General features: G+C 44.0%; 1 protein-coding gene across 2 annotated transcripts; it reads right to left on the bottom strand.

Annotated features, from left to right (window-relative positions):
* Nucleotides 1-839: 839 nt before the first annotated feature.
* LOC141735574 (hsp90 co-chaperone Cdc37-like 1) lies at nt 840-19,372 on the bottom strand. 2 transcript variants are annotated; one of them, XM_074568587.1, is made up of 7 exons: nt 19,222-19,372; nt 8,540-9,156; nt 7,681-7,774; nt 6,220-6,335; nt 5,786-5,908; nt 2,262-2,399; nt 840-1,407 (listed from the first exon to the last, which is right to left on the bottom strand). In XM_074568587.1, the coding sequence occupies exons 2-7, from the start codon at nt 8,930-8,932 to the stop codon at nt 1,309-1,311; spliced, it is 963 nt and encodes a 320-aa protein (XP_074424688.1). In that variant the 5' UTR covers nt 8,933-9,156; nt 19,222-19,372; the 3' UTR covers nt 840-1,308. The 2 variants fall into 2 exon arrangements, with proteins under 2 accessions (XP_074424688.1, XP_074424687.1); XM_074568586.1 differs by having other exon boundaries at nt 8,540-8,821.
* Between the last annotated feature and the right edge of the window lie 2,254 nt (nt 19,373-21,626).

The raw sequence follows: 21,626 nt of genomic DNA, 5'->3' as shown, positions 1-21,626 counted from the left end.
TGCATAATGGCTAGTTTGCCTGTGTCAGCAACTGCAGGTAGGCTCTATGAGAACTAGTTATACCAACTCATTTACTTGGGTTAGTCAAACACCCGTGTGTGCAATCAGAGCAATGCAGTAGAGGGCCAAGTAAACAATAGAAGATCTGGCTCAAGGAGCATGCAAATAACAGACTCCTGTAAAAACACGTGAGGCAAACATTTATACTGATATTTGAGGTACAGACTCTCCCTTGAAATAGCTCAGCTACAGAGTACATGTTTATGGACAGAGATGCTATAGAAGCAGCAAGTTTGAAAGGTTTGGTAGAAATTTTAGATTGCAGGGGCTCTGACACCAACCTTGTTCTGGGAATAGCATTTGGACCTAAGATTCTAAACCAGAAGGCTTTTAAAAATCTTCCTATTTTTCAGTTCTTAAGTTGATAATTTCAGAAATCATTCACTTAATAAAAAGACCTTTAGTTTGGCAGTGTATGGACTTACAAGTGTTTGGCTCTGGACTGTGATAAAGCTTTTTGTTGAGAGCAGAGTCTCATCCCACCCACTGTACCTGAAGGTTCTCTTTTGTTCTCTTAATCTAATACTTTTTACTCCATTACAGATCTAGCTTTAGAAAATTAGTTTTTTAAAATTAGTTAATTTAAATGAAAGAAGTCTTAAAAATGAAAAAGAAAGTTTCTCAGTGACCATACAACTCAAAGTTCGTATGTAAGCAATTGTTAGTTATATGGGGGGAGGGGAAAAACACACAAGATTTTTTTACGAAAGCAAAATGTAATATTTAAATCCTCTTAGAAGAGGTAGAGAGCCAGTGTTTTAATTGATGGCATCCAGATCTGCAGTACTGATGTCATACTGATTTATTGCTATTAATGATAAAACCAGATTTAAGAGCTATACCAGCAATATAGCATAGATCTCCAATATTCATAGAATAAGACATACCCGTATCTAATAACAATAGCAGATTCCACCAGAAATCTATCACTTATTGTAAACATTGTATTTGTGCAATTCCTTTTTCATACTTTAATTCCCAAAATCATGAAAGGCAAATTTAGTAGCATAAAATACATCCAGTTTCGTGTTTGGCAATGAGAACCCCATTCTTCATAGACAAACAAAAACCTAGCAGCACATTTTCAACCATTATTACAGGTATTTCTGGATTACCCTCCCTCCAACCCCCCCCCCACTCAAAGCACCAAAAATAAAGTGCAACACCCATAAAAATGTGTCAAGAAAATAGCCACATTCTTTTCTTTGTAATAAAAAAAGAGACTACTTTGCCTCAATCTTAACAGTGCTATACTGTGTCCATCATTTTGGATTCTTCATCTTTTTGTAGCATTGAGTTCAAATTGCAGGCACTTCTGTTTATAGAACCTTGTAGATCATTTGCATTCTGCAACAAATGAAGAACTGAAAGCTTAATCTCAATACATACATACACTTACAAAGAACTAAGTCAAGCTCTTTATTTTGTCTGTCTTAGGATGAGATAAATTCGTAATAAAATATAATTTCTTAAAAAAACCACCCAGACGGCATTATCATAATGTGAACGTAAAGAAGCTTCTTTAAATTTAGCTAGCATACTATCACCTTATTGTGCATTTACTTAGGGTTCAGTTACCACATCTTACCAAACAGGTACCTTGACCAAATTTATTTCAAAGTACTTTAAATTGTGTCTCCTTCCCCAACATCCAGCTTTTAAAAGCCTTTAAAATTTTCTCTTCAGCCCAAGATGTGATCATCACTAACATAGAAACCAAAAGATGCCAGTGTTCCAAGATAAAGATAAAAACAAGGGCAGAATATCATAACACAGTGTAAATTTTCCTTAGACTTGACTAACTGTAGGTTTCCATTAATGGGATTAGTCACTTTCAGTTGAAAGCTCATTTCACCTCCTGTGATGCAAAGTAATTAATTACAGAATATTGTAACTAAATGCATGTAACTAATTAACATATAATTAATTCTAGTACCTGAACAGGTTAACGATGCAGTTTTCCATTTAGCAGAATTATTCAAGGGCACTGAACTAACATATGCCTTTTGACACTATAAATTGTGAGAGATTTGAGAAACAATCTCTCTTGCATATTGATAATAGTGCACATTAGAACTGACAGTGCTCCAAGGATAAAGAAGCCTATTCCTAGATCTCAAAAAGTACATCTTCTCAAGAGTGTAGCAAAAATCTATTACTAATAGAGTTGCTATATTAATTTCTGGAAGTAAAAAGCCTACCTGTGACAAAGACTCCAGTCCTACAATACCAGTAGATACACTGGCTTGAAAGCCTTGAGACTGTGAACAGATTCTCACTCTTGATTTGAATGCTTCAAGCTCAGTTTTAAAAGCTTCCAAATAGCCTTCTTCCCCTGCCTGTAAAGAGAAGAATGAAATATTTTTCATCTCGGACAGATTTACTTCTAGTTGTAAGCATACATACTGATAAAAGGAAATCCTGCAGTAATGCATATTATATTCATTGAAGGATAACGGTTTGGACGAGTCAATAACAATATTAGCACCAGTCAGCTTAAAAAGAAGATTCAGGTATGCTGGTTTTTGTTTGTTTTCTTTTAAAGAGACTTTAGCATTTGATGAGTATAGGAACCGAGTTCTTCATTCATCTGAGAACACGTAAGAACAAAACAAACATGGAATGGTTTCGGTTGGAAGGGACCTTAAAGGTCATCTGGTTCCAACCCCCCTGCCGTGAGCAGGGACACCTCCCACTAGACCAGGCTGCTCAAAGCCCCATCCAGCCCGGCCTTCAACACTTCCAGGGAAAGGGCATCCACAACTTCCCTGGGAAACCTGTTCCACTGCCTCATCACCCTCACAGGAAAGAATTTCTTCCTGATATCCAATCTAAATCTACCCTCTTTCAGTTTCAAGCCGTTACCCTGTGTCCTATCGCTCGACTCCCTCATAAAGAGTCCCTCCCCATCCTTCCTGTAGGCCCCCTTTAGGTACTGGAAGGCTGCTATAAGGTCTCCCCGGAGCCTTCTCTTCTCCAGGCTGAACAACCCCAACTCTCTCAGCCTGTCCTCATAGCATAGGTCCTCCAGCCCTCTGGGTCATCTTTGTGGCCCTCTGCTGGACCCGTTCCAACAGGTCGATGTCCTTCTTGTGTTGAGGACTCCAGAGCTGGACACAGTACTCCAGGTGGGGTCTCACCAGAGCGGAGTAGAGGGGCAGAATGACCTCCCTCGACCTGCTGGCCACGCTTCTCCTGATGCAGCCCAGGATGCGGTTGGCTTTCTGGGCTGCAAGCGCGCATTGCTGGGTCATGTTTATCTTCTCATCCACCAGCACCCCCAAGTCCTTCTCCTCAGGGCTGCTCTCAAGCCATTCTCCGCCCAACCTGTATTTGTGCTTGGGATTGCCCTGACCCATGTGCAGGACCTTGCACTTGGCCTGGTTGAACTTCATGAGGTTTGCACGGGCCCACCTCTCAAGCCTGTCCAGGTCCCTCTGGATGGCATCCCTTCCCTCCAGCGTGTCGATCGTGCCACACAGCTTGGTGTCATTGGCAAACTTGCTGAGGGTGCATTCAATCCCACTGTCCATGTCACCAACAAAGATGTTAAACAGCACCGGTCCCAGTACTGACCTCTGAGGAATACCACTCGTCACTGGTTTCCATGTGGACGTTGAGCCGTTGACCACAAGCCTTTGAGTGCAGCCATCCAGCCAGTTCCTTATCCACCGAGTGGTCCATCCATCAAATCCATGCCTTTCCAATTTAGAGACCAGGATGTTGTGCGGGCCAGTGTCAAATGCTTTGCATAAGTCCAGGTAGATGACGTCGGTTGCTCTCCCCTTATCCACCAATGCTGTGGCAACATCCTAGAAGGCCACCAAATTTGTCGGGCACGATTTGCCTTTGGTGAAGCCATGTTGGCTATCACCAATCACCTCCTCATTTTCCATGTGCCTTAGCAGAGATTCCAGGAGGATCTGCTCCATGATCTTGCCAGGCACAGAGATGAGACTGACCGGTCTGTAGTTCCCCGGGTCTTCCTTTTTTCCCCTTTTTGAAAATGGGCATTATGTTTCCTCTTTTCCAGTCAGCAGGGACTTCCCCAGACTGCCATGACTTTTCAAATATAATGGAAAGCAGCTTAGCGACTTCATCTGCCAGCTCCCTCAGGACCCGTGGATGGATTTCATCAGGTCCCATGGACTTGTGCACCTTCAGGTTCCTCAGATGGTCCCGAACCTGATCTTCTCCTACAGTGGGCGGTTCTTCATTCTCATAGACCCTGCCTTTGCCTTCTGCGACTTGGGTGGTGTGGTTGGAGCCCTTGCCGGTGAAGACCGAGGTGAAAAAGTCATTGAGTACCTCAGCCTTCTCCATATCCTGGGTGACCAGGTCTCCTGTCTCCTTCCGGAGAGGGCCCACATCTTCCCTAGTCTTGCCTGATGTACTTATAGAAGTTTTTCTTGTTGTCCTTGATGTCCCTGGCCAGATTTAATTCTGTCTGGGCTTTAGCTTGCCTAACCTGGTCCCTGGCTGCTCAGACAGTTTCTTTGTATTCCTCCCAGGCTACCTGTCCTTGCTTCCACCCTCTGTAGGCCTCCTTTTTGCTTTTGAGCTTGTCCAGGAGCTCCTTGTTCATCCACGCAGGCCTCCTGGCTTTTTTGCCTGACTTCTTTCTTGGCATGCACCGCTCCTGAGCTTGGAGGAGGTGATCCTTGAATACTAACCAGCTCTCTTGGACACCTCTTCCCTCCAGTGCTTTATCCCATGTTACCCTGCCAAGCAGATCCCTGAAGAGGCCAAAGTCTGCTCTCCTGAAGTCCAGGGTAGTGAGCTTGCTGCGTACCCTCCTCGCTGCCTTAAGGATCTTGAATTCTACCATTTCACGATCACTGCAGCCGAGGCTACCCTTGAGCTTGACACTCGCCACCAGCCCCTCCTTGTTGGTAAGGACAAGGTCCAGCATAGTTCCTCTCCTTGTTGGCTCCTCTACCATTTGAAGAAGAAAGTTGTCATCAACACATTCCAAGAACTTCCTGGATTTCTTGTGCCCCGCTGTGTCATCCTTCCAACAGGTATCAGAATGCTTGAAGTCCCCCCATGAGGGCTGGGGTCTGTGAATATAATTTTAACCCTTCCTTTGTTCCATCTCAGAAGCCAATACCCTTAAGAGAAAAGGTACTCATGGCAGCACTCAATTCAAAAGCAAAGCATTAATCAAAAAGTCAGTGTCAACTTAAGTCCTTAAGGCAGTATTAAGATCAGCATGACTTGATTCTTCAGTCTTGTATAACTTAATATAGAACCTGCATCAAACCGCAGCTTCAGTCTTCTCACATCTCTCTCTCCTTCTCCCTCTCTCAGCATTCCAGAGCTAACTATGACTGACTGAAGAGAAACAGACTCCAAATTAGGCCCTGCCATGAACTGCATAGAGAGAAACTATAAGCAAAATAGGACACTCAGTCATTAAGACACATTCATGTTTGCCACTGTAATTTAGGTGGCACTTAACTATTCCACGCTCTGGTAGTTCCCATGCTGTTCTGCTTTCCCTCTGGCCTAACAAGAATCCATGGAACTTCCATTCTCAAGATCAGAACTACACAAAACATTCATCCTAGAACGAACTGCCAACAAAACAACACTTCCCCATAAGCTTGATTCAGTCAGTAACATATTTAACCTCCAACTGTCAGGAAGAAAGCTCCTTCAGAACACCGATCCCTTGGCAAGCGTATCAAGAGTTTCTCTCAGTGTTATACAAGTTCTGACTTACTTTGGCTTTTTGGAAAAATAGACGAAAACAGCCTCTTGGATCCACATTACAGCTTCTGGCCATTTCTATAATAAACTGCATCACAACTGCTTGGTGTGCTATTTGTTCCATCAGAGCTCTTTTCTGAAAAGAGAAATTACATAATTACAGAAAATATCTTTAAAAGTATTTAACTCTATCTAAAATTCAGCAACATCTTTACATTTGATTCCTGAAGAGAAAAGAACTGATGCTGACAGAAGCAAAGGGACTGTTAATTATCTGAGACTAGATCTAATGCACTAATGTGTTTTGGAGGCTTCCTTCAGTAAGATAACATGGACATGGGAAGACAGGGAGAAGAGTAATTAAATGGCTCGTCAATTTGCATGGCTTTTCTGTAGTGTAAGTGGGAAACTACGTACTTTTAAGCAGTTTAAAGGTCTTCCTAGTACCTGTTCAGCTTCCAGATGAAAACACCATAAGATGAGATATTTAGCTGTTTCTTCACATACAAGATATGGGTGGTCAGACAAAAATCTTTGACTGTCATCCCATCTGCCCAGCATACCTGATTAAAAAAAAACCCAACAACATGAATTAACACATTCAATATGGAGAAGTGATTTAATGCAGTGAAGACATTATTCAAATTTACATACTACTACATTGTCTTTATCACTTCATTGTTACCTCAGAAGAACAGCATGCAAATAAAACTGAACTCATTTTTTTTGTTGTTTTTAAAACACCTCCCAATGCTGAAAGAGCATTACCAATAACATATGCTTGGACTGTAAAGATACTGAAATATAGTTAGCTGCTACTATTAAGATCTTATTTTTATTGTATCTCTGGCAGTGTTAAAAACAGGTTTTTGGTTCTCAGGTAAATGGTTTTCATACACTGTAACAAAGTAGTATCTATACCTATTTGTTAAGAATTTGATAGTATAACTAAGTTGATGGATGGAGATTTACATTTAGTGATTTTGACAGAAAAGTTCTTTAAGTGCTTTCAAGTAAGACAAATAAAAATGAAAACATAATCACAGTCTAAAATGAATATGCTTCTGACATGGTTTGCTAGGTTTTAGGAAATACAAAGCTATTTTTATAACCAAGTTCAAGCATTAAGGTCAAAACAGGAGAGCCAACTCAGTGGTTGAAAGTTAACTAGAAGACTGAATTGTAGTAATTAGCATGAAACTACCTTCATGGAAAGAGCTGTAGGTTGAAAGTCAGAACTCAAAATTCAAGCAATGAGATCATCTCCCCCCCCCATTGTCCTTCATATGAGTTAATTGCCCTAATATACATATTAGTGATATTTTACTGCTTGCCAGTACTAGATACAAAGTTTTACCCTTCTATATATATCACTCATATAAATATATCCTTAAAAATAAAATATCGGTTCCATCTCTACATTGTTTGAACAGCTGTTTTGCAGATATTTACCTTTTATCATTCACCCCCCTCATGGACTAACAGACAGCAAAACCCCAGCTATTTATAGGAGGCAGGTACAGACAGTCCCAGGCACTTTTACATGCAGGAATTGCATCTCCATTAATACCCCTATCATTTCCCATGAAACAGCAGAAAAAGTTGCTAGAATTTTAATTTTCATGACTTGAAAAACTTTTTCAGTTCTATGTTGACTCAAGAAGTTCTCATTGATCATAGGAACCAACAGGCTTCTGCGATTTACAGTTTCCTTTGCTTTGAAATGGTTATTTGTTACGATGCCACATCTCCTGTCCTGAGAAACAAGAATCTAGATACTCTCATTGCCAGATGTTTCATTTGTTAGCATCCATTTTGTACAATAATAATAATGATGAAAAAAAGAAACAGACCTACACAAATTCTACAGGAGGTTAAACTGCAAAATGTTGGAAGCAACATACTTACCAAAGTATCTAATCTTTTGTTCATGCTTCTGTATAAATGATTTAGATATATCTTCATCTTCTCCTTCTTTTCTTTTATATTGACTAATAAAACTCTAAAGATGAGAAAAAACTATCATAGAATCTCCACATATACCTTATTTGAACTATAGGATTATTTTAATTCATTACTTCTTAAAGGGCAACGTTCTAGTTTTAAGCATAGCCCAGCAAACACATATGTATGCACTTAACGTACCGAAGAAGGTTATTTACCAAAACACAGCTCGACCAATTAATAATAGGGTGAAAAATGCCTTATCATATTCTTCTTCTGAGCAATAATCTATCTCAAAGTTCTACACACTAGTAGGAACTTACTGATCTATAAACAACGAGAAACATCTACATCATCTAGCCCTGATGAAGCTAACTCAGTGGAATTATGAAAAACGATTCATCAACAGTTCATATTCAAGTTAAGTGGCAAAACCAAAACTAGTATTTACTATGAAGACAGTTTATGTTAAAATAATTTGTATTAAGAAATTCATGTTATTAGAGGCAAACTGTGCATGTTTCAAACGTGAGAATTTGGCATGACAAAGAAGCAAACTTCGCATGAAGAACTATTGCTCAACCTTGGTTTTGGCAACAGTTGCTATAAGGGACAAATATAAGTTCTGATTCACAATTAAAGAAGTATCATACACATTTGTGATATCAATGCAACATGTCCCCTTTAATAGAGCAAAATAAGAAAGAAAAACATTCACCACATTACAGTAAGCACTATACTAGATATAGAAAACACTCAAGATGAGAAATAAATGGAATAAAAAAGGCCTATAATTGTTTTCATACACATTTTTAAGTCATACCTTATTAAATACCTCCTTACTAAAAGAATCTGTATTCCATAGATTCTGTCTTTCCCTCTGTATTAGCGCTGCTTCTTTTTTTCTCCACTCTTCCTCTCTCTGTCTCAGTTCTGAAGCTTCAGTCTGTGCTTTGGCATATTCCTGATCCATGGATTCTGAATTATGCAGTGCTAAACTACCAAGTTTCTGCTGGGCTTCTGCTAGATTCCATTTGGATTCTACAGAGCTCTTCACAAACTCTTTTTGGTTTTGACAGATTAATTCAATCTCTTGACCATAGGTCTGTGTAGAAAACAAAACATGCTGTTTACGGAAGGAAAACTGATAGATTTTATGAAGCATATAGAAATGGAAGGCTTTGACTCCCAAATAGAACACTGAGATGGAAGGCATCTTAAAAGCAACATTATATTCACAACAGTGACTAAACTTGATACTGTGCAGCTAGATTATTTTTAAAGGAAACTTCTACTTCAAGCTTTCTAAACTTAATTGAAAGATATTTACAGAATCATGGATCAAGTATTGCCACCAGTAATACAATCTCCAGACTGCATATCATAAAATTCTTTTGTAGATGAAAGGATTTTCCTCACTCCCCTCTGGTTATCTTTATTCTGCAAAATTAACAATAGACAAAATAGCAGAATACTTGTAAGACATACTTCCGAGAAGAAAGCATCTACTTTATGATGTCAAATCCTAACAATAGAGTAACTATTACTACCTAACTTCCAGGTTGGATTAATATTACTGTGGTGGATTGACCTTGGCTGGATGCCCGGTGCCCACCAAGCCACTCTCTCACTCCCCCTCCTCAACAGGACAGAGGAAAAAAATAAGTTGAAAGAGATAAAGACAGGAAGATCGCTCACCAATTACCGTCATAGGCAAAACAGACTTGACTTGGAGAAGATTAATTTAATGTATTGGCAATTAAAAATAGAGTAGGATGGTGAGAAACAAAGACAAAACTGAAAACACGCTCCCCTCCCCCTTTCCAAGCTCAACTTCACTCCATTGTTCCTGACTCTTCTGTCTCCTCCTCCCTGTCCTGAGACGAAGCTGGGGGGATGGGGAATGGGGGTTGCGTCAGTCTGTAACAGTTCCTCTCCTGTGCTCCTTCCTCCTCACACTTTTCCCCTGCTCCAGCGTGGGGTCCTTCCCATGGGCTGCATTTCTTCAAGAACTGCTCCAGTGTGGTTATGTTCCATGGGGTGCAGTCCTTCAGGAAAAGACCACTCAAACATGGGTCCATCACGAGCTGCAGCTCCTGACAGGACCCTGCTCCAGTGTGGGCTCTCCACCGGCTGCAGCTTCCTTCAGGGCACATCCACCCGCTCCAGTGCGGTGTCATCTATGGGCTGCAGTGTGGATATCTGCTCCAGCATGGTCCTCTCCATGAGCTGCAGGGAATACCTGCTCTGGCATGTGGTCCTCTCCATGGGTTACTGGGGGACAACCTGCTTCACCATGATCTCCACGGGTTGCAGGGGAATCGCTGCTCTGGTGCCTGGAGCACCTCCCCCTTCTCTTTCTTCTCTGACCTTGATGTCTTCAGGGTTGTTTCTCTCACATTTTTTCCTCGCTCCTCTCTCTCACAACTGCTACACCGTATTTTTTTGCCCTTTCTTAAGTATGTTTTCACAGAGGTGCCACCAGCTGCACTGATTGGCTCAGCTTTGGCCTGCAGTGGGTCCCTTTTGGAGCTGGCTGGAACTGGCTCTGTCTGACATGAGGGCAGCCCCTGGTCTCTTCTCACAGAGGCCATTCTTGCAGCCCCCCCACTACCAAAACCTTGCCATGTAAATCCAATGCATGTCCTAGCATCTTAGCCTGGACTATCAGTGAAAGTGTAATTTAAGCTATGAATTAGTTGAGGCACAACATAAGCATCCCTTTCCTTCTACCAAATATATTGAGAGGGTCACTAACAGCTAGGAGACAGAAGTGATTTCTTAAATCACAGTATTTATATTGCCTACAGGTGTACACTAGAAACTCAGCAATTTAAGAATTTTTTCTTTCTCTAAACCATCTACAGGCTACAAAGAGGATGCAGGCTCTCTCTTCACAAGGAGCCACATGGACAAGACAAATGGCAAAGGGTACAAGTTACACTAGGAGAGGTTTCATCTCGATATAAGAAATAAATTTTTTACAGCGAGAAAAATCAATCACTGGTACAACCTCCCCAGGAATGTGGTAGAGTCCCCATTACTGGAGGTTTTCAAGATGCACTTGGACAGGGTGCTAGATAGTCTCATCTGGGCTCCCTTTCCCACAATAGGTTGGACCAGATGATCTTTCAAATCCCTTCCAACCTGGACTGTTCTATAATTCTATGATCTGTTCTGCCCTCCCACCAGAAGTCAGAAATAAAATGTGTGTAATAGCTTCTCAGCCTTCCAGTGCAATATTCTGAAGTTAGTGATGGTGACCATCTTCGGTAGAGGGATAGGAAGGACACTGTAAGTTGTGAGAGTTTATCTGAAGGAAACTTCAATGCAGATTAATCAAAGCGTTCATGCCAACTTTGTTTCAGAATCACAGCAAATCTCTTTTTAAAGAACAACTGACTACTTGCAATTTGGAAAAAAATTACAACTTCTTATAAACAATGCAGTCTTCCTAATGACCTACTTATGCTATTTATAGCTATATAGTGAGGGGGGAAGGCACAGCTAGAAGTAGGTGCATCCAGCGGGTAAACACCTATCTCCAGAGGTCCCTTCCAACCTACAGTATTCTTTGATGTATCATGGGGGAATTATGAGAGATCATGTTCTGGCTTTGGGAAAATGAAGTACATATCATAGAATCATAGGGTTGGAAGGGACCTCTGGAGATCATCTAGTCCAACCCCCCTGCCAGAGCAGGGTCACCTAGAGCAGGTTGCACAGGAACACGTCCAGGTGGGTTTTGAATGTCTCCAGAGAAGGAGACTCCACCACCTCTCTGGGCAGCCTGTTCCAGTGCTCTGCCACCCTCAGGGTAAAGAAGTTCCTCCTCATGTTTAGGTGGAACTTCCTATGTTCAAGTTTGTGCCCATTGCCTCTTGTCCTGTCCCCAGGCACCACTGAAAAGAGCCTGGCCCCATCCTCCTGACACCCACCCTTTAAGTATTTATAAGTGTTGATAAGGTCACCCCTCAGACGTCTTTTTTCCAGACTGAAGAGACCCAAATCCCTCAGCCTTTCCTCATAAGAGAGGTGTTCCAGTCCCCTAATCATCTTTGTAGCTCTCTGCTGCACCCTTTCCAGCAGTTCCCTGTCCCTCTTGAACCGGGGAGCCCAGAACATGAAGTACAAATACATAAAAAGAATTTAGGTCATATTATTTTCAGCAAAAATAGTTCCCCCCCCCCACAATAAAAAATGGGTACAGTCAGTATAAAAATTTTCCTACTCCCATCTACAGAGCCACATTTTAGTAAAAACTGTAAAGGGGTCTGGCTCATAAGTGAGTTTATCAAGATGAAAAAGACTGGGGCTCTTGGCCCTTGCCTGCATTGCACTTGGAGGTGTGCTTGTAGCAAATGTAGCTAGCTCCAGTTTAACTTGCTTGGCTATCAATAGTAGCGAAGCCAGAAGCCAACAAGGAGAGGAACTATGCTGGACCTTGTCCTTACCAACAAGGAGGGGCTGGTGGCGAGTGTCAAGCTCAAGGGTAGCCTCGGCTGCAGTGATCGTGAAATGGTAGAATTCAAGATCCTTAAGGCAGCGAGGAGGGTACGCAGCAAGCTCACTACCCTGGACTTCAGGAGAGCAGACTTTGGCCTCTTCAGGGATCTGCTTGGCAGGGTAACATGGGATAAAGCACTGGAGGGAAGAGGTGTCCAAGAGAGCTGGTTAGTATTCAAGGATCACCTCCTCCAAGCTCAGGAGCGGTGCATGCCAAGAAAGAAGTCAGGCAAAAAAGCCAGGAGGCCTGCGTGGATGAACAAGGAGCTCCTGGACAAGCTCAAAAGCAAAAAGGAGGCCTACAGAGGGTGGAAGCAAGGACAGGTAGCCTGGGAGGAATACAAAGAAACTGTCTGAGCAGCCAGGGACCAGGTTAGGCAAGCTAAAGCCCAGACAGAATTAAATCTGGCCAGGGACATCAAGGACAACAAGAAAAACTTCTATAAGTACATCAGGCAAGACTAGGGAAGATGTGGGCCCTCTCCGGAAGGAGACAGGAGACCTGGTCACCCAGGATATGGAGAAGGCTGAGGTACTCAATGACTTTTTCACCTCGGTCTTCACCGGCAAGGGCTCCAACCACACCACCCAAGTCGCAGAAGGCAAAGGCAGGGTCTATGAGAATGAAGAACCGCCCACTGTAGGAGAAGATCAGGTTCGGGACCATCTGAGGAACCTGAAGGTGCACAAGTCCATGGGACCTGATGAAATCCATCCACGGGTCCTGAGGGAGCTGGCAGATGAAGTCGCTAAGCTGCTTTCCATTATATTTGAAAAGTCATGGCAGTCTGGGGAAGTCCCTGCTGACTGGAAAAGAGGAAACATAATGCCCATTTTCAAAAAGGGGAAAAAAGGAAGACCCGGGGAACTACAGACCGGTCAGTCTCATCTCTGTGCCTGGCAAGATCATGGAGCAGATCCTCCTGGAATCTCTGCTAAGGCACATGGAAAATGAGGAGGTGATTGGTGATAGCCAACATGGCTTCACCAAAGGCAAATCGTGCCCGACAAATTTGGTGGCCTTCTAGGATGTTGCCACAGCATTGGTGGATAAGGGGAGAGCAACCGACGTCATCTACCTGGACTTATGCAAAGCATTTGACACTGGCCCGCACAACATCCTGGTCTCTAAATTGGAAAGGCATGGATTTGATGGATGGACCACTCGGTGGATAAGGAACTGGCTGGATGGCTGCACTCAAAGGCTTGTGGTCAACGGCTCAACGTCCACATGGAAACCAGTGACGAGTGGTATTCCTCAGAGGTCAGTACTGGGACCGGTGCTGTTTAACATCTTTGTTGGTGACATGGACAGTGGGATTGAATGCACCCTCAGCAAGTTTGCCAATGACACCAAGCTGTGTGGCACGATCGACACGCTGGAGGGAAGGGATGCCATCCAGAGGGACCTGGACAGGCTTGAGAGGTGGGCCCGTGCAAACCTCATGAAGTTCAACCAGGCCAAGTGCAAGGTCCTGCACATGGGTCAGGGCAATCCCAAGCACAAATACAGGTTGGGCGGAGAATGGCTTGAGAGCAGCCCTGAGGAGAAGGACTTGGGGGTGCTGGTGGATGAGAAGATAAACATGACCCAGCAATGCGCGCTTGCAGCCCAGAAAGCCAACCGCATCCTGGGCTGCATCAGGAGAAGCGTGGCCAGCAGGTCGAGGGAGGTCATTCTGCCCCTCTACTCCGCTCTGGTGAGACCCCACCTGGAGTACTGTGTCCAGCTCTGGAGTCCTCAACACAAGAAGGACATCGACCTGTTGGAACGGGTCCAGCAGAGGGCCACAAAGATGACCCAGAGGGCTGGAGGACCTATGCTATGAGGACAGGCTGAGAGAGTTGGGGTTGTTCAGCCTGGAGAAGAGAAGGCTCCGGGGAGACCTTATAGCAGCCTTCCAGTACCTAAAGGGGGCCTACAGGAAGGATGGGGAGGGACTCTTTATGAGGGAGTCGAGCGATAGGACACAGGGTAACGGCTTGAAACTGAAAGAGGGTAGATTTAGATTGGATATCAGGAAGAAATTCTTTCCTGTGAGGGTGATGAGGCAGTGGAACAGGTTTCCCAGGGAAGTTGTGGATGCCCTTTCCCTGGAAGTGTTGAAGGCCGGGCTGGATGGGGCTTTGAGCAGCCTGGTCTAGTGGGAGGTGTCCCTGCTCACGGCAGGGGGGTTGGAACCAGATGACCTTTAAGGTCCCTTCCAACCGAAACCATTCTCTGTGTGATTCTGCACGCGTGTGAATGGGAGCTACTTGTGGAATTATATCCTCTGGTCTCAAGATTCCCTGTACATCTACTGCAGAAAGCCACAACTAGCACATTAAAACACTCAAGTTGATTTGAGACCAGTTCAACATTTTGTCACGTGCTGTATTCATACATTTGACTATTGTAGAAATATGCCCAAAACCTGTGGTATAAAGTCCAACCATTGGTTGATTTCCAGTGGCATCCCTCAGGGCTTGATACTGTATAACATCTTTATTAAGAAGCTAGAGAATGGAATGGAGTGCACACAACAATCTTGTGGATTATACCAAATTGGGGGGAGTGGGCAATATGCTGAAGGGACAGTCTAGAATTTATAGGGACCTGGATAGGCTGAAGAAATAAGCTGAGAGGGACCCCATGAAGTTCAACTAGGGCAAATGCCAAGTCCTGCATCTCGAATAACCCCACGGAACAGTACAAGCTAGTGGCCAACTGGCTTTGCAGAAAAGGACCTGGGGGTCCTGGCGGACAAGTTGAACATGAGGCCGCAGTGTGCCCTTACAACATGGAAGGCCAACTGCATCCTGGGCTGTATTAGCAAGAGCGTAGCCAGCAGTTCCAGAAAAAGGATCCTTCCCCTCTGTTTGGCAGGTGAGATCACACATGAAGTGCCATGTCCACTTTTGGGTTCCCCAGTACTAGATAGACAGGCATGGACATGTTGGAACAGGTCCAGCAGAGGGCTACTAAGATGGTCATGGCCTGGAGCATGTGATATATGAGGAGAGGCTGAGAGAGCTGGGTTTGTTCAGCCTTCACAAGAGAAGACCCAAGAGGAATCTTATTGTTGCCAACAACTGCTTAATAGGAGAATGTGGAGAAGATGGAGTCAGACTCTTCTCGGAGGTGCACAGGGACAGGATGAAAGGCAATGGACACAAGCTGCAACAAGGGCAATTCCAGTTAGTTTTTTTCCAGGATGGTGGGCAAACCCTGAAACCGGGGCCCAGAGAAGTTGTGAAAACTCTGTCTGTGGAGATACTCAGAACTCAGCTGAACAAGGCCCTGAGCAACCTGCTTTGAGCAGAGGGTTGGACTTGAGACCTCCAAACATCCCTTCCAACCTAGTTTGTTCTATGACTATAATTTAGTTATTTAGAGAAGATTTCTCACCTACAGAGAAATGCACTGTATCGGTGTTTATTTTTCAATCGTGAGAATGTCTGAGTAACTCCTATACTCCAGCTCTTGTAAAACGCTCAACTGTTACTGTGGGTGTATTAGGTATAAATTGCAGGGTTTCCATAGCAGTGGGTTGCAGGGGTGATCTATATGGGAGGAGGCCATGAACTGCCTTGTACCAGTCACAGCTGGTTCCAGCCAGCTCTGAAACGGATGTAAACAACCCATCGCATGCCAAAGCTTCAGCCAGTCAGAGAAACACATGAGAAGCAGCAGCTGGAGGAAGAAAAATGGATGGGACACATGGAAAAAGACATTGCTTAGGGACATGGCTGGAGATGCACCCTTGGAAGGAGGTGCTCCATGCCAGAGCAGGCACATCCCGAAAGGGACTGCAGCCTATGGAAGAACCCAGAGTAAGAAGCAAGGAACAGTAGAAAGAAACTATTACACATCAACCCCAACCTTCTGTGCCACCTGTCACCGCATCAAAGGAACTGTTAGGGACTAAGGGTAACCTGACAAAAACAACTTGGAAGAAGGGAGAAGAGGTGTTTGACTGAAGCTGAGTCTGGGGAAGGGAGAAGAAAAGTGTTTCCTTAAGTGTTTAATGGTTTATGTTTTCTTCCTTCAATATTGAATCAGTAATTAAGTTTGTGTCAATTGGCAATAAATTACATGAAGCAAAATTCCCTGAGTCAAGAGTGTTTTGCCTATGAAAGTATTGGTGGAGAATACAGGCAACACCCAGACCTGGCACGGCCTGGGATTGAAATAATTGGAGTGACTTTGAAAATTACAGTGTTTAAGCAGATCTATGCAAATGGAAGCATTGCTCCCCAGAGTGTGAGCATTCAGCAGTCCTTGACTCAGACTGAAATTATAGAAATGCAAGACACCTACAGCTGCCACCCCAGGGAGTGCTGAGAAATCAGAACTGCTGGGATACAGCCAATAGCTCAAGGAAGCAGAGTGAGTTATGGGGAGTTTGGGGTCTATGCCACTTGCAAACTCAGCCCTGTGCAAAGGAGGAGGGCTTTGAGATCGGCTGATGCTGAGCAGTGACCTGATCCTGCAAATGAAATAACCCCATGGAGGGTCTGGGAAGAAAGGAGTAATCCATTGCAGTTGCTTGGGCTGCTGGAGTGTATTTACAGGAGAGAAGGGAGGGACCCTGAAAAGGTGGTCATCACTGACACCATGGCCCAAAAGCTCTGATGGCTAGACACAGTTACTAACACCCCTCTGGTATCACCTGATAACCTGGTGGGATGCCTCATTGATCAAGGAGTGATCTATATGTACCATACTGGAGGGAGCATGTCAGAAGAACCGTGCAAGATTAGTAGCATAGCCAAGGATAATACTGAGGATCTGGTAGTATGGTTAACCTAGGGAAAAACATCAGTAAAGAATGGTAATTCTGCATACCCCCCTCCTACATGCTGGGGCTTACGGATGTTGTTGAAACAAAAGGAAGAGGATATGACAGAGCAGGATGGAAGGCCCTTTAGAGATCTATCACTGAGAGCTAAGGAACTGCAAGAACAGGGAAGAGGTCAGAGTTCAGTTAAACCATTGCCTTCCCCTACCTCCATTTCTGGACCACATACTGTTCTGACAATTGATTTGAATTTACTGCATTGGCTGGGGGGGGTGGGGGCACTGGCCTGGCAGGGGATGGGGATAACTGAATGTATTGGACTATCTGGGTAGAGTGGCCAAGCACCCCTTTGCCTCAACAATATGGTGCCCTAGTGGATACTGGCACTGAGCGCACTTTATTGCCCTCATTGTGTAGCAGCGATGAAGTGTAGTCATTCATGGAACAACTGGAGGAGAGACATGCCTAGCACTAGTGGAAGGGAGCCTCAGTTTGAATAGATAAGATTGGTACCCCCTACCTGCTGCCACTGGTCCTGCTGCTCCTGCCATCCTCAGGATTGACTTTCTTAACCACTGCAGATGGACAGATGGGACAGGAAAGCTTTGGGTTTTGGGAATAGGAAGAAGCGTGGTTTGCACAGGAGGGAACCAACTAAAGCACTCTCTACTGACCCCAATGTTGTTGCATGTACTCAGATAGACCCAGTTGTCATTCCCTTGGCAATCCAAGTAATTTGCTGAAAGCAGCAGTAATTTGCTGTATGTAGTGTATGTAGAGTTTATAATGTATGTATATTAAGATTGTGATGATATTGAAAGTAGAGTTTATAATGGATGTATGTTTAAACAGTTCTTAAATATGTGTTTCACAGAGGTAAATGGTGAAATGTATTGGGCATAAAGTAAAGGGTTTTGGTAGCAGGGAGCTGCAGGGGTGACCTGTGCAGGAAGAGGCTATGTACTCCTATGTGCCAGTCATAAACAGTTCCAGCCAGCTCTGAAAATTATGTAAACAATCCATTGCATGCCAAAACTTGGCACACCTGGTGCCTCTGCTCAAACATATTTAAGAAAGAGTTGCAGCTGCTGGTGGGAGGAGAAATGGAAGGAGACAATGTAGGTACCAGCTGGAGATGCAGTCTTGAAAGGAATTACTTCATGCCAGAGCAGCTATGCCCCAAGGGACTGCATCCTGTGGTTAAACCATGCAGAAGTAGGCACACTCTCAAAGGGCCTGCAACCCGTGGAGGAACCCATGCTAGAGCAGAGGAAAATGACTAAGAGTGTAAAAGAAAATGAGTAAGCAGCAAGGAGCTGCAGAAACCATTATGCAGATGACCCCAACCTCCTTTGTGCCACCTGTCACCAGATCATAACCCAGCAAAACCAAGGTAGAGTTGAGACTAAGAAGAAGGGAGGCATTTGATTGAAGTTGAACCTGGGGAAGAGGGGAGAAAAGGTGTTTCCCTGTTTGTTTAATTGTGGGGGGTTTTTTCCCCTCAATACCTGAATCAGTAATTGAGTTTGTATCAGTTGGCAATATATTAAATTAAATGAAATTCCACAAGTTGAGACTGTTTTGCCTGTGACAGTGGGCTGGTGACAAATTCCAATATTATCTATAACATTACTACACAAGTTGTCCTTTCTTCCAAGGATAGCTAAACAGATCCAGGATAAGCATACACTTATGCATGCCTGTTTACACCCCTACCCTCAATGCACCAGTTGGTTATTTAAGAAAAAAAAAGTTTAATCACTTCTCAGACTCACATCTTTACACCTCTTCAGTGGTTTCATTTTCTATTTTACACCACACAGTGCAAAGAAAGTACACATGTATGAGCCCAAAACATATCCGGCTCTCTGTAAGTTGTTTCTGTAAACTAATAGTCAAAAGCCCTTCCCCGAAAACCCGGAGAGCTGAAACCAGGTACAAGCCCTACAGGTGCAGGCACTGGCAACGTAGAATGCCCCAGCAGTGGGAGTCACGCGTGCTTCCACCTAAGGTTCAGTTGAGCAACGAAAACCCACGCCGCTGGCACGTGCAACCGAAGACACCCACACACACACACACCCCCACCCTCAACACACACACACACCCCCACCCCCAACACACACACACACCCGCCGGAGGAAGGAAGGAGCACGCGGAGCCCCGTACAAACTCAGCAGAAAAGAAAACGGCATGACAAGCGGTACGGGGAGAGATGTACCTGCGTTTCCGACAGGCGCTGGATAGATGTAAGAGTCAATCCCCGTTCTTCATCCTCCTCAGCCGAACCAAGACCCTGTAAGGAGGAAGACCACAACGCCATCCTCACCACAAACTACACAATACCAACCGAGCCTCCCCAACCCTGAACCGGATATTCCTGTTGCTTGAGGTCGTTACAAGCTTCCCCGGAAATGACACTACACACTACCTCCAACGGCAGACGTAAGGCTTATTTCCCCTCCCTCGCCCTGCACGTTACCCCGCTACTGGTCCAGGCCACGTGGGTAGAGCCGGCTCTGTGTCTTCCGAGCTAGGGGAGTCTCAGTTCAGTGTGACATGGGAGGTTGGGGTGTGCGTGATCTGTTTATCATTGAGGCTATTTTGTTGGATCAGTGACTCTGAAAAGTTTTTTAGGGAAATAGCCTTGCTGAAGTTGTCGCTGGGTGGAACGTGATCGGTTGTGATCTGTTTGTAAGCGGCCAAGGGAAAGCATTCAGTGCTGAAGTCCCAGGAGCAGCTCAGTCCGCTCCACCTAGTCCTCTGCCTTCTGAGCTGGTTGCTGTATGTCTATCTCAGATCTGCTTCACAATCACAGGTTTGGATGTTGTTACAGAGCAAGAGGTGATCATTGCATCACTGTGGGAAATGGTTCTTTATGCTGAATCAGTTTTGTAACATATGCAGGTCAATGTTTAGCTTTTGCTAAAAAGGAGATTTTTCTGTGTTTTCTTTTTCAGAGTTCTATGGAATTTTTCTGTAAAGATGGAGAGCCAGTTAGCAGTCTTTGCTCCCTCCTCATCTTCATCTAGAGGCTACTCCAGGAATTAATCAAATGTGTATACATGCACAGGTCTGCTCTAGTGTCGTAACATGCGCGTGCAGGTTCTTTGAAGGTGTATGCATGGACCCAAAGGATTGCCTGTGCAGACAGCACTGCTAAGCACGTTATAGATGTCCCATTGGGCTGGCAGACCTCCGAGTTTACATCTCTCCCTCTTCTCTGCCATGGCGAGCAGTGCTCAGTGAGAGCTCCCTGCACCGCGAGCGTAGTTACACGGAGCTGCAAAATCCGCGTGCCAACAGCCATGGCGTTCTGGCATGGAATGTTTGAGTCTCCATAGCAATGTGATGCGTCCCACATGAGATGCCGCAGCGGCTGTAGTGGCAGCTCAGTGAGCTGTGCGCAGGGGCTGGAGACCTGCCGGACTGAGAGCGGCCGGGGTCTTTTTTGCGCCCCCTCCTTCTATATCCCGGTCTCCTTGAGTTGCTAGGACCATCCTCCCCCCTGTGGCTGGCACCGGGACCAAGATGCCTTTGAACTACATAGTGAGCTGTAGATTAACACCATGAAGCAGTCTGAGAGAAGGAGCAGGGAGAGCATGGATGAAGTTCAGGGACAGGGGAAAGGAGCTGGGGGAAATTCTACCTCTGATACAGGTATGGTAAGGTCGTAGAAATCTACCTTCAATACTGAAATGCGACACTCCTGTGAAATGCAAGAATACACACACATATCTATGCATTTATAAATAGATGTGTGTACATATATGCACCATTGAAGAATTTCTGTCACCAAGAGCTCGTGGTGGAGTTCTCCATTTTATATCAGCTTGGTTTCTACTTGGAAATAAAAGTTAAGGTAAAACAAAAGTTTAAAGGATACTATGAGGCAGTACATTTGAGGGAATAATAACAACTGTAAATTTTACAGGGGCATATGCTTTTCTGTGCCCTAGGCAGTTTTGAAAGTCCCTTTTCAGAAGATCAATTCTATAACTGCCCCTGGCACAACTGAAGACAGAATTAGATCTGGCACCCTTGCTAACAGCTTCAATAAAGAAGCTAAGGACCTACTAGACTCCTTTCTGAGAAAGAGGATAGTTTTATAGACCTTGTTTGAGGCATGGGTGTAAGAGATATTAGAGTAAAATAATTTTGTTTCACTATAAATGTATTTTTTTTCTCAAGGTCATGTGTCATGTGTCCTGGTATGTTCCTGCCAGAGAAACATGACATTTATCTCTGTTTTATGTGCAACTTGATGACTGATATGAAGGAACAGATTTTAACATGTCTTTAAGATTTTGCAGTCTTGAATTTTTATTGATAGCAGTAGTTATGGGAGGACAGACAATAGTATGTAAGGATACTTGCTCTGGATTTATTCTGTTTCAAATTTATTTTTTGTGTGAAAAAATGGTTCTAATAAGGCTATCATCTGTTCAAGATTTGTATGATATCAGCAGGCATATGACTTAAAGATCCAAATAAATGACTAATGTTTTTACTAACATTTTACGTTCTATCATAACATGTGAAATCAGTGAAAAGACAAGTCTTCAGCTTGATTATTCCTGTATTGTATGCCTATTAGTTATGACGAGTGGTGATTTATTTTTGAAA

The sequence above is a fragment of the Larus michahellis genome, chromosome W (genome assembly GCF_964199755.1).
Source record: "Larus michahellis chromosome W, bLarMic1.1, whole genome shotgun sequence".
NCBI classification, from domain to species: Eukaryota; Metazoa; Chordata; class Aves; order Charadriiformes; family Laridae; genus Larus; species Larus michahellis.
This window is presented reverse-complemented; position numbering and strand designations above follow the sequence as displayed.